At 40.2% G+C, this 16,235-nt stretch overlaps 1 protein-coding gene across 1 annotated transcript in view; it reads right to left on the bottom strand.

The window, feature by feature from the left end:
- ANKRD55 (ankyrin repeat domain 55) overlaps positions 1-16,235 on the bottom strand; it is a 277,398-nt gene that overhangs the window by 76,464 nt on the left and 184,699 nt on the right. The window contains exon 4 of the mRNA XM_045795056.2: positions 13,217-13,307. Coding sequence (XP_045651012.2) covers positions 13,217-13,274 — 58 coding nt within the window. The 5' untranslated portion in view covers positions 13,275-13,307. The remainder of the gene's footprint in view (positions 1-13,216; positions 13,308-16,235) is intronic.

Raw genomic sequence — 16,235 nt, 5'->3', positions numbered from 1 at the left:
TAAACTACGTTTTTATATGCTGCAATTTTTTTCCAAATAGCCAATTATTGGATAATTTTCCCTTTCCTTGTTAATTTGTAATGGCAACCTTATCATATACTAAATCATTATTAACTCCCTACAGGAGGCTCTTCCTACCTCCTGTTCACTGAAGCTGTGGCTTGGCAAGCAGGAGCCCAGAACTGCCCTCTTGGCAGTGGTGCACACATGAACTTGGGGATATAGCCAAAGTGCACCTCAGGCACATTCCATAGAGTCTTGTGGTCAGTCCACAGTCAAGGTTCTGAGCTTTTTTGTGTTTCCAGCAGAGTTTTGAATTCTATAATTTTTGGTAGCGTATTTGAAGGAATTAAAACACTTGGAACAACCCTAGAGTTAGTAAAAACTATGATACAGTCATTTCTACAGGATAACAAGGTCTCCCAGTCGCAGTGACAGTATCCACTGTTACTGCACCCTTCATGTCTCTGTCACTGTCTGAAGAACAGTCATCATGATGGTCAATAGTTACATCATGCTTATTATGTACCAGGCACTGTACTAAACCCTTTCTGTAAATCAATTCATTCAATTTTTACCTTATGAAGTAGGTACTACAAATTATCTCCATTTTATGGATGGGGAAACTGAGGCACAGGGCAGGAAAGTGACTTACTCAAAATCACATAGGTAGTAACTGCTGTAACTCAGAAAAGGCCTCAGGCTGTCAGGCCTCAGATTCTACCCTCTGACCCATGTGATGAGGGAACAGAAGACAAGCTGAAGATAAAGCAGAAACTGACACCCTGCAACCCCCGCCCCCCACCATGGGATGTACGTGACATTCCTCAGGCACTCCTGGCTGCCCTAAAGATAAGGAATGGAAAAACTAATGGTTAACTAACAGAGATCACAGTCCTGCAAGACCTGAGTCTCCCTCAGTTTACACATGTCCTAGTGATTTACAAGGAAGAAGCTTTCTTATCAATAGCCTAACTTCCAGAGACCCATAATTCAGTTTCCTGAAGCCCTAACATTACCATCCCCTCCATAAAATTGAGGGAGGCCGAGGCAGAAGGAAATGTAAATAAAATGGAATTTCTTTTAAACCTGAAGCCCACTGACAAGGACTTGTGATCATTCCTCCCGGAGACTCCCAACTGTCTTCATGTTAGCGCCTCATTAGAGGGAGGGACAGCCTTGGCTTGACAATAGCAAGGCCTCCAATATCCTGCAAGTCTTTAACATATGAAAGTACTTTCTCAACCTCCCTTTTTTTCCCTTACCTTCCCCCAACCCCATGGTATATAATCAGCCACCTCTCACAACCCCGGGGCAGCAGTTCTTTCTCCCCACGGGTCCTGTCCACGTGCTTTAGTAAACCACCAATTTTGCACCAAAGACGCCTCAAGAATTCTTTCTTGGTCGTCGGCTCCGGACTCCACCCCACTGAACCTCACCTATATTCTACGACCTCATCACATGTGCACTATAGTATAGAACTGTCTTTTCACTCAGGAGGCAAAGCTCTCACATACTCCAGTGAACTTGTGACCTTCCATTAGTGCTAGATGGTCATTCTACATTCCATTCTTTCTAACAGAGCCTGTGCCTGGCTCTCCACTCTGCTGCACAAGCTGCGTGGCCCAGCATTCTGCCTGACAGACATCACTGTCCTGGAGTTTAAACTCATTTGTAGCAAAAAGAAAATTCACACATTAACTGAAAATTGGAAACGTATCTATGAAGAGTTGGTTGAACACCAGGGAGAGAACTATAGTGGTAATAGCATAAAGATTCTAAAGTGAGGTTGACTGAATTCTTTCATTTGTTAAAATGTCAAATGACCAGGAACAAATAATTCTCAAACTGAAGCACAGAAAAAAGGTAAAATTTTGCTAATTTCTTTTATTTTTAAATATTTTCTTTCTAAATAATCTCTACACCCAACATGGGGCTTGAACTCACAACCCCAAGGCCAAGAGTTGGATGCCCTACCAACTGAGCCAGCCAGGCACCCCCTTGAATTCATCTTCTAAGGCCCACAAAACTGGTAAAACACACACACACACACACACACACACACACACACACACACACACACAGAGGCACCTACAGAAGAATTCAATTTGTGAGCACAGAATTCTAAGTTTTAAATTAAATTCTACCAGAGAAAATTCAGTTGAAAATTGAAAGAATAAAACAGCGTAATCAAACAGTTTATCATTTATAAAGATGTTTTTGATGAGGGAGCAGAAGGCTAGCTGAAGACAAAGCATAAGCTGACACCCTACAACCACTGCCACCTTTCCTGGGGTGGGACAGGTGTGACTTTCTTCCAGAGATCTCCCAACTATCTTAATGTTAATACCTTGCTAGAGGGGAAAACAACTTAATTTGACAATGGCAAGGCCTTCTGTATCTTGTAGGTATCCTGTAAGTCGGTCCTCTTTAGCATATGAAAGTTCTTTTGAAACCTCCCCTTTCCTTACTTCCCCCAGCTCCTAAGTACTTAATCACCACTCCTCAAGACCTTGGTGCAGCCCCTTTTTCTGCCTGTCCTTTCCCTGTGCTTTAATAAAACCATCATTTTGCACCAAAGACGTCTCAGGAATTCTTTCTTGGTCGTGGGCTCCGGACCTCACCCCACCGAACCTCACCTATATTCCAAAACCACATCATTCTGATTTCTTGACATCTATTCATAAAATATATTACAGCACTAGAAAAAAGGGGAAATACAGGATAACGTGAGTAAGGAATCTTAAAAAAAATGCTTAACAGCTAAAAGCTTACATTCTAAGTATGGTTAAGTGCATTTATTTCTAATCAATTCCAAATATATTTAATAATAAAACAATAAAGAAGACAAACTTAATGTAATGCAGTAAGTATGAAGCAAAAAAAAAAAAAGAGAGATAATAATCACAAAGGGAGAGAAAATTATCATAGTTTTAATAATAGCTGACTTTTACAGATGACTCCTGTTCCATGTACTGTCCCAACAGTATCATTTGAATTAGGCTATTTATTTTATTTTATTAAGTAGGTAGTATCTTTATCCCAGCTTATAGATGAGGATATTGAAGCATGGAGAAGTTTAATTATTTCCCCATAGTTGTACAGCTATTAAGTGGTAGAACAGGACTTAAGAACACTCCACCTGGTTTCATCTTTTGCACAAGGATGGCACAAGAGAATTAATGACAAAACTATTAGAAGTGATGAGATCTGATTAAGTTAGCAGATTTTAAAATAAATATAAAACTAGATAGTTCTCTGTAATAAATAATATAAGCAGGAAAACCAGTCCTAACACAGAAAATAACTCATTACAATGAAAATATAAAATGAAAATGAAATATACTATTGAAATAAAAATAAAAAAAAATATTTAAAATCTAATTGAGGAAAACTACAGAATTTTGTTGAGTGATATAACAGAAGAGTTGAATTGATGGAGATATATGCCATATTCCCAGAAAGGATAAACTAAGTAAGATAATAAATTCTATTTATTATACAGATTCATTTGTAAGTTTAATTCATTTGTAAGTTTAATGTCATTTCAATAAAAGTTTCAATAGTTTTCTGGGGGATCGGGTTCAGGAAATTGATACTACTTTTAATTTGTAAAAACAAATGGATAACTTTATGCTTTAAAGAAGAAAAAAGAATATATCTAACTATTTGCTTATTTATACATAGAATCTCTCTAGAAGAATACACTGGAAACTGCTTACATTGTTTTGCTTCCAGGGAGGGGAACTGGATGGCTAGGGTGGGAGATTCTTCATTGGATATTGTTTTATACCTTAATATTAATGTAGTATCTTCCAAAAGCAAAAATAAACAAACAAAAAAAGGAAACAAAAAATGAGTAAGAATATACAATAAAACTGAAACAAAAAGAGTACCGAGGGAGTTTTCCTCTATCAAATAGAAAACATGGTAAAACTACTAAATTTTAAAAAATGAGATTCTGCCTCAAAACCAGAGAGTAGAGAGCCCAGAAACCTGCCCGGCACCAGCATGGACAGTGAAAGCTAACAGGTAGACTCGCTTTTGAGCAAAGGGATGAGTTTTATCTGGAAGGAGACAGAACACCCGTAACAGAGGACAGGCAAATTAGAAGTAGCCTAAGCTGTGTGAGCTTTCCTGGAGAATTCATTTCCTTCTGATATGGGTTTCCTGCCCAGGAAAATTCTGCCCCTTCCAATTTCCACAAAAAACAGTGGTGCTATGCCATGTATTCATTACCGAGGAGGAGTCAGCTTAAAGGGTAAGATGTTCTCTTGACCTGGGAAGACCAGTTGTCCATGTGATCTTATGTGAATCATTATAAGAATCACTGGCACTCACTGAGTAATTACTCTGGGCCATGCCTAGTTCCAACTGCTTTGTATGTATTCATTAAATCTTTAGAACAATCCTTGTTACAACCATCTTTAGAACAATCCCATAACCACCACTAGTACTCACTGAATGATTACTATGAGCCAGGCATGGTTGTAGGGGCTTTGTATGTATTCATTAATTCAATCTAGATAAGCAATCCTTTTTAGTAGCTTCATCCTAGTTTGCAAGGTAGGAAAGTGAGCTGTAGATATGTTAAACAGCTGGGTCACACAGTAAGTGGTGGCACTGGCCTTGACCTGTTCAGTTTGGCTCCAGGGGCCATTACAGCATTACACGGTATCCCCATCAATACCTCTATGTTTCAGTCTTCACATATAAAAAGTGAGGGAGTTGGATTATACACTGAGGTTCCTTCCAATTCCAAAACATGACTGTTCTAAGTCAAAACACTTCCGGAATCCATCCTGAAATTGATTTCTGCTCTGGCTACCTGAAACCAGATGCCTGTGAGCCCATTTGACCCCACTCTATATTCAGTGGTCATGCTAAGTCAGCCAAGTTGCAGCCAAAACTCTAGAACACCATTTTTTAATAGCACTAAGTAATCAGAAGGATAAAAGTGTTGATTCAGGTGAATTTCAGGTGTCCCTCTCACAGTTCTTAAAAATAAGTTAGGGGAGCCTGGGTGGCACAGTCGTTAAGCGTCTGCCTTTGGCTCAGGGCGTGATCCCGGTGTTCTGGGATCGAGCCCCACATCAGGCTTCTTCGCTGGGAGCCTGCTTCTTCCTCTCCCACTCCCCCTACTTGTGTTCCCTCTTTCACTGGCTGTCTCTCTCTGTTAAATAAATAAAATCTTTAAAAAAAAATAAGTTAAAAAACAAACAAAACAGTAGACCATGTTCTGATTTACTATGGTGAGTTAAAGAACAAGGAAATGGTCTCAAGGTTATTCACAATCAAACCACAGGTATCAATGTATAATAATTCTTTTTTTCTTTCTATCAAATGCAGTTTACGTGTGACCTTGTTTGCAGGGTTGGGCTTTCTGAAATGTCTTTTGGAGAAACATGAACAGGTTGCTGCACAGAACAAATGTGCTGAGTAGGAATATGATAAAGGACCTGGCTTCTGAAGTTTCTGTGATGGAACCCAAGCCTTGACCTTGCAAATACCCAGCTTCTCTCACATCAGCTCCACAGGTCACATTCCAGTGTACCCAACATCTCCTAGGATGCTGGTGCCCTTCTCTGCTCCCAAGGCAGCCTGCCATGGAGACTGGATCCACTGCTACCCTGGAAGAGGTCAGGCTGTCACAATGAGTAGAACCCACTGGGCAGAGCTCGTTGCAACTGGACATTGAGTGTGGGGTGGACACTTCAGGGCTGTCAGCTCCTGCCAGTCCCACTTGAGGTGCCACTACCTTTCTTCTTCTTCTTGTACTAGGAGTCATGAAGTGGTGGATGGGGTGGGCTATCAGAAACCACAAAGTCTAACTTTCTGGTGAAGGGGAGTGTGAGGAGGGCTTGGGTTTCAGAAGCTGGAGTTAAAATGGCAGCTTTGCCTTGTCCTTTGTGGCACTGGGCAAGTTGTGTAACCTCAGACAACCAAAGATGGGACATATCTCATAGGCTGTGTGGTTCAAGTGGCAAAGCAGGAATAAAGAGTTTAGCACAGCACCTAGCATGTGGGAGCTGTTTAATAAACCAGTTATTGCTCTTCTTCTGATTAATGATGCTGGTTAATATTCTTGGCCTGATCTCCTTTACCTCCCTTTGGAAGCTACTTCCCAGCCCCAGTATGGAGGGTGAGTTACTATGAGTCCATCTTGGTGGCTGAGAAGCGGAGGACAGGGTGGGCTCATAGACTGAACAACAGAGCCATTTGCTAGCTATATAACACTCCTATTGTTAGAATGCAACACTTTTAATACTGAAATCCTTGTTGTATTGCTTGACTGTTTTAAAGAAGGTGGTATTAATTTTACAACAGGAAAAAAATCCTAGTATACTAAAAAAAACATTGTAAGAACTGGTTGATATGTAGTAGTGCAACACCTGTCACTTCAAATTACCATTTAAAAAGATTTAAATGATATTGTGATAACCTGAGATGGAGACAGCTCCCCGTGGTACTTTGGCTGGGAATGCATCGTCTAAATCTAGTCATGAGGGAGTCTCAGACAAACCCAGAAAGAGGAAATGTATTAATACTCAGGAATGTATTTAATACTCAGTATTAAAAAAGAGAGAGAGACTGTAGTTTCAAAATGTCAATGTCATGAAAGACAAAGCAAGTGTGCAGAAATGTTCCAGAAAAATGGAGACTAAGGACACACAACTAACTGTAATAGCTAATCCTAGGCTGGATAAAGTACTCGAGGAAAAACTATGAAAGATGTTACTGGCTCACTAGAAAAAATCGGAATGGAGACAGATTAGATAAAAGTATACACACACATATGCATATATATACATAGAGAGAGGCAGAGACAGGAAGATGTGGGACAGAGACAGACGGAAAAGAAAGCCAACAATAAAGCAAATGGGGCAAAATGTTAACATTAGGTGAATCTGTATAAAAAACACAAGTGTTCTTTATATTATTTTTACAACATTTCCTTAAATTTGAAATTATTTTCAAACAAAAAGTTAAAAAAGGATTAGAATGCTATTAAATATTGTACATGTATATTTTAAAATTCTGAGGAACATTTAGAAATAGAAATATCTCCTGTGTAAAACGGACAGTCTTCCCTTTTCCTCCTCCCTAACAGACCCAATAAAACAAGACCATCGATGAGCAAGTGACATTTTTAAGTTTTATAAAGAGAAAACAAATTAAGGGCGCTTATTAAGCACACAAATGTATTTATTAATTGAAAGCTAATAAGTGTTAGGTAAAACCACTGTGATTTTAAGAGATAAATCAGAAAAGCTGAGATGGAGATCATTCTTCTACAAGTGGCTTCTCAGAATCAGCTAACACTCTGCACTGACTGACCGACAGCCTTCCTGATTGAAGTGCTAAGCATGACTCCTGGTTGGATGTGGTCTTTCTGCAAGATGGTGTATGTCTGTACACATCACCTACACCAATCTTGCATGTACATGCCTCTAGACCCTCACCTTCTCACCTTGTCTCGGGTGAGGAAGACAGGTGAGATGTTTGTTTCATAAGTGTTTGGTAATAAAAATAGCTACATGTGTAGCAATTTTTCTTTCAGATTCCATATCAAATATCCTTGCATCCAAATGGTTGCATCAAAGAGAAAAAACATGAATATCAATTACTCAACACAGTTAATAATTGTTAAAGAAATGTGTAGTTAATGAATAGAGATGGCAGGAAAAGCTCAGTGTGACCACCTAGCTGACTTCTGAATAAGGCGCTGAATAGAGGATTTGCCTTCTGAAGTTGATCCAGCTAAGTTGTGGGACATAACATCAGGGTTGATGCAGACCTAAGGGACCCGGTGTACCTCCATTCCCTCGGGCTACCACTCCTGGATCCTCCTTGGGATGCATCCTAGGGCAAGAGGCCTCATTCTCTAGGACAGTAGGGCTGTCCTCTGGAGGAGAATAGTGACAATGACACCACTCTCCTAATCCCCAACCTGCTGAATCACTTGCATTTTCATGGCTCTCTAAGACTGTGGATGGTAATTGTTTGGATACAATTAGTCAAGGGCTTCTCTCCTACTAGGCTGACAAGAGGAGCCAGGAGTGGACTGGTTTGTCACAACCTCTCCCAGAAGCTGGTTGATGGGAAGGATGTTCCTATGCCAAACAGACAGCAAGGAAGCAAGTAAGGGCAAGGGGCAGGCTTGCAGCAAACTTGTTTGACTAAACTTGGTCTGAAGTGGGCAACAATACCGGAAAAAGAATTCTCTCATCTCTCATTTTCACTCTGCTCCTCTTCCTTCACCAAAAGAGGGAGAAGGCAAAGCATTTTCCAAAGGCCACAGATATTCTGCTTCTAAACCTGTGGATTGGTGATTTACCAGCTAATCTTCCTTGATCTGGACCATCAATCTGAAAATTAATCACAGCGTTCTCCTCAGTGTTCCTGGGTTTCATTCTAGGCACCCATTCCAGGTGTTTGAACCTAAAATCATCATGTAAGCCCAGATCATTCTCTCTCTGTCTTCTTTGCCTGACTTTGCTCTCTTCCCAAACCTCTTTGAAAATTTGCTTATTCTTCCTTTGGAGGCATCTGTACGTCACACAGAATTTTCACTTTTGCTTTTTCAGCAAAGTGCAAATCTGTGAACTCTAAATTCTTTTTGTTTAGCATTCCCATTTTGGATGAAAAGTTGGGAATTAAAACCATCACATCTGTGTGTGGGAGCTTTAAAAATCCACAACACAATGGAAGAACAGCTTGATTGTGAAAATACAGCTTCATTAATTTGAATTTTCATTAATCTCTACTTCTTCATTAAAATGTACGGTCGATGAAGGAAGAGTACTGTCTAGATCAAACATGGGTTTTGAAGTCAAGCAGATTTATGCTTGAATCTCAGTGTTGCCGTTTTGTCTGTCGTAACCTTGAGTCAGTCATAACCTTTTAAAATTCCCTCATTGGCAAAAGGGGGGAAAACAATAGTGGGGCAGATACGAGGATTAAATGAGCTGGTCTACATCCATGTGGCACAGAGCCTGGCTCTGCTAAGTGCTCAATTAACATTTGTTCTTATCAAATGTATTCTATGTAAAGTACCTGTAGAGTGTGCACCAAATAGCTGCCTTTTCCGTCTTCTCTGCCAAATGCCAAATTGCCCTCCAGTTTCATTAAGAATGGATTTTTACCAAAACCCCAGTCACGATATTTTCTGACAAGGGACTTGAAATTTGATATCTTTCCATGCCAGGTAGCAGGCTGAATGGTGGCCCTGAAGATACATCCATGCCCTCCCTAATCTCCGGCACCTGTTCACTTTACTGTATATGTCAAAAAGGTGGATATTACCTCGTATGTCAAAAGATGTGATCAAGTTAAGAATGTTGAGAGTAGAAGTTTATCCTGGATTATGTGGGTGGCACTAAATGTAATCCATGTACTGTTACTATGACAGAGAGGCAGAGAGAGTTCTAAGGTAAGAGAGACACACGCAGAGGACAGGGCCACATGAAGATGGGGCACAGGCTGGAGTGGAGGCCACAAGCAGTCAGAAGCTGGAAAAGGCAAGGCAGGATTCTTCCCTAGAGAGTCCAGAAGGAGCAGGTACCGACATTTCAATTTCATACGTCCGGCCTCCAGAACTGTGAGACAATGCATTTCGGTTGTTTTAAGCCACCCAACCTAAGGTACTTTGTCATGAAGCCCTAGGACACTACTGCAGTGATTGAATCTGCTCTGGAAGGCCTGGCCCTTCTCTTACTGTCTTAGCACCTCTACCAGTGAAAAGGCCGTGCGGTGGGCCCCAGCCCCCTCAGGTACCCACAAACACACTCAGGTGCTCATCAAACACGTTACCTCCCAGACCCTGGGCAGGGCTGGGAGTAGGCAAGACCCTTGGGACCACCTGTCCAGCTCCCATTCTCTCTCTGAGGCCTCATGTTCCTCCTTCAGACATCACAAACCTTTTCTTTCCACAATTAGAGACAGAGCTTAAGATGCAAATATCTTCAGTTATATAACATCTCCACTGCAGTAGGAACCTTTGTGTTCTGTAGTAAATGATTTTACTACAGATCCTTCCCTGCATGTGGGCTTTGAGAGGGAAGACAGCCAGGAAGAGCACATGGGACCAGAAGCGATGTTGCTATGGTGAAAGCAAAAAGCACAAAGCAGGAGCGGAAAGCTCTGAAGACCCAGGCTTCCTGCGTCACAATTTCATGAAGCAAGCCAGAAACACAGCTCTAATCCCTTTGGCCAGTCAGATAACCGGATCTTTAAGCCTCCCAGCAGCCCTGCCCCTGCACATTTTTCAGACACAGAGATCAGTTTGCCCAGGTGCACGCCAGTGGGAAGAAAACTGAGACAGAACATGAGCAACTGCTGTCCATCCCTACGCCCCTAGCATAAAGATGCCTCGTTACTTCTACCAAAAAGAAATACAGAAAAATGCCATTAGAGGGATTCAGACTTTGCACATCCACATCACTTGAGCCCTGCAGGCCATTCTGTGTCATATTTTTCAAGTGCACAGTGCTAACCATTCTCTGGAAACCCATAAACCAGAGCAGCTTGAGCCCTACCACCACCCCATAGTAGCTATTGGGGCCAGAGACCACCCATAAAAAGAAATTTCTCATTGTTCTGTTGTCTGGATAGTGAACACCTGGGTCTCAGTCCCCTCTATTACTCATTAGCTGGCAGTTTTAGTACAAACAAGGCCCGCCTTTTAATCTATTTGTGCTTCACTCTTCCCGTTGGAGATGTTAGGGGGATGGGTTGGATGACTGGTTCTCAATTTTGTTGTACATGAGATCTTCTTGGGGAGCTTTTGGTAGGCCACACCCCACACCAGTTAAACTGGAGATCAGGGCATTGGCATTTTCAAAACCCGTCCACATGATTCTTATGTGCAGCTAAGTTTGAGAACCAGTGCATTATATGACTTCTAAGATCCTTCCAGATAGCATGTCTTTCCTCAACATCTGCATCTACTAGAATTTTGATTTTCTAAATATTCAGAATTCATGGAAAGCCCTCAAAGAAAGCCCACATTCAACCTTTAGAGAGAAAGTCACTTTGTCATGGTTTGCCCAACAACACCATATTGGTATTTAAAATCTATATAATGGTCTAAACCATTATGGGCCTTCATGCTTTTAAGAGGGTGGAAGGGCTAATGTGGTAACAGAACTATTACGGTATCATTTAATTTATTATTCTAGGGGATTGCTCTGAATGGTACCCCGGAGTTCTGAAAAAAAAATTAAAGTTTTCTAGTCAACTAGTATTAACCAAACTCTCATTTGTTCTGAGGACTGCTAAATTCAAGCTGGAGATAGAGAAGTGAAAACCTTTCACATTTGAGGAACTCACAGTCCAAGGTAGTAATAGTTATAATAGCTATAATAACAAAAGCAGCCACAATTTTAAGGTACTTACAGCACATTAGGCAATGTGACTGGTGCTTTTTACAAATTATTTTATCCTCTTACAAGAACCTTGCTAGGCCAGCATTATATCCTACATTTTACTGCTGAGGAAAATAAGGCCCAGAGAGGTTAGGTAACTTGCAAAGGTCACACAGCTAAGAATCGATCTGCCATTCCAACCTATGCTATTTCCACCATACCACAACACCTCTAGAAAGAAAAGATTGAGGGAGAAGGTTAACTTCGATGAGGGAGAGTCAGGACTGGGGTGGAAGAAATGCTGTGAATTGCTCATATGAAAGGTGCTATATGAAAATAAATATTACGAGTTAATATGTTAACTAGTTAACTATGTTTTGGGCTCAGTCCTGTGAGGAGACACAACCCTGGAACAGATGAATTCATTATGAAGGGCCAGTTCTTCACAGCCAGTTCCAGCTTCCTCAAATTAGTCTTACAAAATAAACCCACTGTGCTCCTCTTTGGATTGCACAGCTCAGCAATGTCATTTTTTAGCCAGTATTACGTCTTTCGATTTAGGCATATTTTCACTTTTACTGATTGTCTTCAGTAATACAAGACACACACAAGGGAGAGGATGGTGGTGGGCACAGCCATACCAGTCACTTTCTCTATGGTGTTCATCATCCAGTGCAGTGTGGACCAGCACATTCTGAGGGTGCATACACACACAATTCAAAATGAGTGAAGAAGTGGAGATCAATCTGTGTGTGTGTGTCTTTGTGTATATACCTGTACATAGTTACTCAGAGATCTAAATGTAAATCTAACATTTGAGAAAGCACTGAGCTAAAATAATTCACCCATGAAACCAGATGTAACTTGAAGGATAGTAAACACAGTATGGCCTAAAGCAGGAAAAGGGAAAAAGAAAGAAGCAATGAAGCTTTTCTTAATGAAGCTTTCACAAATCAACATTTTCATGTTGTAGCCAAACAAGTAAATGACCAAAGAACTTTAGGATCCTGAAGAATACTCACAAGTGACACAAAGTGGTTTAGATATCAGATATTTTAAAAAATATTCTAGAGAACAAAACCTATGGCTTTTACAGAGTGGAAATTTCCTGCACATACATAGAAAAGATGCATAATTGCACAAAGGTATTATGCATACATATATGTAAACACTTCATATGTAAAATGTATATATGTAAACTGTATGGCTGAATACATGCTTTTTATGAGGATGGGTTGATTGCACAGCAATCTTTTCATGTGGAAAATGACCTCCACTCTGCAAATTATGAGTAAGAAAGATATATCCTGTCATTACAAATAATAACATTGTGATAAGTCATAACACAACCCCGGATGAGATAACGTATGAACTACAGTGTAAATCTAGGTAACGTCTATTCCTAAAAGGGAATCAAGAAGTATTTATGAAACTGGAGCAATGAGATACTGCGTTAAAAGACTGAAAAGAGATACATGATTTCTTTTTATATTACTTACTATAACATTTTTTGAGAAGATTTGAAAAAATCAAATGAGAATAAAGATGATTGTATCTGAAATAGCTGATGTGCTCAAAACCCAATTTTTAAAATTTGTAGATTGGAATATTTTAACAAGACAAACAGACCTTAAGCTTATTTTTCCCTTCCAAATGCTTATCAAATAAGAAGTGAACATTTAGAACAGGTTTTCTATGTGAAATCCTCTTTCCATATTACACACACACACACACACACACACACACACACACACACACACACTACTCTCTTTCCCCTTAGAATTGCAAAATCTCAACTACTGAACTAAAGATGCGAAGAACTAAAGGATGGATTAAAGCAGCATTTTTACCTTTTTGCTGATCAAACACAGATGGAGTGCTGAAATCCATGGTTGCCTGTCTCATCATTTACCATCAGAATGGCAAAAAGCATCCAGGTTTCTGGAGAGGAAAAAAACACAATCTCACATGTTACAGCCAACACATCAGTCAGATACAGCATCACTCGCCAAGACCTCTGTTTGAGAATTAGATGTGCATTAGAGCTGCAGGTTGTTGTCAAGGCAAATGATGGCAATAGGTAAGTGTAATTCCTGTAATAACTGCCAGAAAAAGAGTTACTTCATATGGCTCCATTCATCAGCTATGCTTGTGGGTAATTATCATACACCTTCCGACCCCCAACAAATAAACAAAAAAGCCCAAATTCTAAAAAACATCATTTGCAGGGGGCCACCTGCCTTGGATCAGAGCCAGGAAAACACTGGAGGTCGCGAAGCTTCAGCAGCTGGAATGTTGCTTTAAACCAAAAGAAATCTCAATGGGTGAGTGAGGATTCACAGGGCCAGACGGAGCATGTGCAAAGCTGCCAATGCAGTTGGATTCAGCTGTGTTCTTGGTGGAGTGAGAGCTGCATTTGGGTCATGTGAGCGGAGAGTGCCATCTCAATGGAATAGGACGTAAATAGTGTAGCAGGAAGCTGCTGGCCATGTGCTGTATAGAGTGATTATCGGCTTTCCTAGCTCATCTGTAGTCTCCCCCTTCAGCTAGCTTCATTCTCCAAATGACAGGCAGGATGACAGGAAGCAAGGGGCATTTGAAAGGTTAGATTTCAAGGCTCAGAGACCCATGACAATGAAATTAAAACAGTCTGCAATCACAAGGGTGTTCGGTGCAGTATTATCTGTGGTGGAAAAAAACAGAAAATACCAGAATGTACATCGCTTGAGCAACAGTTGAATAAAAGATAGTAAATTCATACTCTAGATTAAAAAATGTGAGGTAAATCTATATTCACCTAGTAGGATGTCTCTATTGTTAAATGAAAAAAAAAGTTATATATTTCATTTGTTCACATTTTTATAAAACCAAAAACCACCCACTGTATATGTAAATATATTTATATATGTTCTAAGGAACACCAAGGAAGATGTAGAAAGATACCCACCAAACGTTAATATTGGTTATCTCAGGGGATTGCAATTAAAGTAGTAGATTTCTAACTCTAGCCACCTTTGTATTTTTAGTCTTATTATAACAAATGTCTATTATTTTATATTTGTCATTAAAAATCTGATGTAATAAATTCAAAAAAACTAACAAAGCTTTATACTCAAGATAATTTGATTTTTGGGTAAATCACACAGCCAAACAGCAGGTGCTCCCCTAAATGCTGTTGAAAATGGTAATATTTTCTTTTTAACTTTGTGTGTGCATGCGGAAATGAAAGTGGAAACCACTTTTCTTCATATATGACCATAATTTGTTTTGATATGGACTGATATAATTTATGACATGTGTTCTTTGATAGGTGACCTTCTTTCTTATCTCTTGCTTCTCATATTTTCTCACTGCCTTATCATTTATTTCCATTAAACACATTATCTGGCCTCAACCTTTCCCACATCAGCCCCTCCCCCCCAAAATACCCTGCGTTCTTTTTATTTAAAACATGAGCAGAACCTACTTCTTCTAAATCATTATGCACCATGTGCTACACAGGTAAATCTCTTAAATTTCCCAGTGCTGTTTTTTCACATTAGCCATGAAAGTCAAGGCAAGAAGGCTCAGTGGATTGGCAAATAAAATGACTCATACTAGCACATACTCAGCAAAGGAGAGATGGCTCAAGCTTGCCCAAATGACTGAGGCAAAAGGATTTGGATTAATTTCCTTTTCATCCTATTGCTCATTGATCCATCAATTTCTACAGAAGGATTACCACATTCCAGTCATTTCTATAGGCTCTGATGATGCAGGCATGAGCAAGGTCTCCACACTCAATGAGCTTAACACTCTTGGGTGCAACTTCTGCTTCTGGCCAAGGTGGAGTCATAGGGACTGGATTTACCTACTGTGTAAACAACTAGAAAACTGGGCAAAATATCTGAAACAACAGTTTTCAGATAGCAGGTAGTGATCCCTGGAAGAAGAGAAACAGATGAACTGAGCCTGATGAGTGCCCAGCTGACTGCCTACGGTTTCCAGGCTGAAGCGCAGGGAGTGTATAGTGGGCTCAATGGTGGTCCCCCAGAAGATGCATAGACTATCCTAATCCTCAGAACCTGCAAAAGTGACCTTATCTGGAAAAGGGGTTTTTGCATATGTAATTAAGGATTTTGAGTAGAAATCATCCTAGATTATCTGACTGGGCCATAAATCCAATGACAAGTGTCCTCAGAAGAGCCACACAAAGAGACGGGGAAGTCATGTGAACAGAGATCGGAATGATGCAGCCACAAGCCAGGTACACTTGGAGCCACTAGAAACTGCAAAAGGCAAGAAATAGATTGTCCCCTGGAGACTTCAGAGGGAGTGCAACACATTCGCTGCTTGATTGATTTTAAACTTCTGGTCTCCGGAAGTGTAGGAGAATAATTTCTGTGTTTTCAGCCAAGTTTGTGCTAATTTGTCACAGCAGCTTCAAGAAATTAACACAGAGGAGGTACTCTCAAAATAAATGCAAAGCCTCTATAATTGTTACATATCTGTGCCCATTTATAACATTACCAAAAACCAAATTAAAATATAGGACAATTTCATGTGGGTAAAAGGGCTGTTTGGGGCTCATTTTGAAGAAAGGCAGTCAGAGTGGAAAGGATATGAGTTTGAGCTTGTTTCTCAGGAGCTGTGTGACTGAAGTAAAGGAAGTTACAGAGCTTTCTGAGCCTCAGTGTCTTAATCTGTGGCAAGAAAACTCCACCTCCTAACTTCTCGTGAGAGTTACTATGTTGAGTCTGCTTACTGGACTTCAAACAGAGAGAAAACCTTGCTATGCAACTAACGCCAACGTAAGATAACATTTGGTTGTTTTATCAAGTACATTTTGAAAAAGGCCCTTATTCAGACATATGGGGTGCCTGTGGTTCA

Source organism: Ursus americanus, chromosome 5 (assembly GCF_024610735.1).
Source record: "Ursus americanus isolate L20-20 chromosome 5, mUrsAme1.1.p, whole genome shotgun sequence".
Classification (NCBI taxonomy): Eukaryota; Metazoa; Chordata; class Mammalia; order Carnivora; family Ursidae; genus Ursus; species Ursus americanus.
The sequence above is the reverse complement of the archived record's forward strand: the minus strand, read 5'-3'. Positions and strand labels throughout refer to the sequence as shown.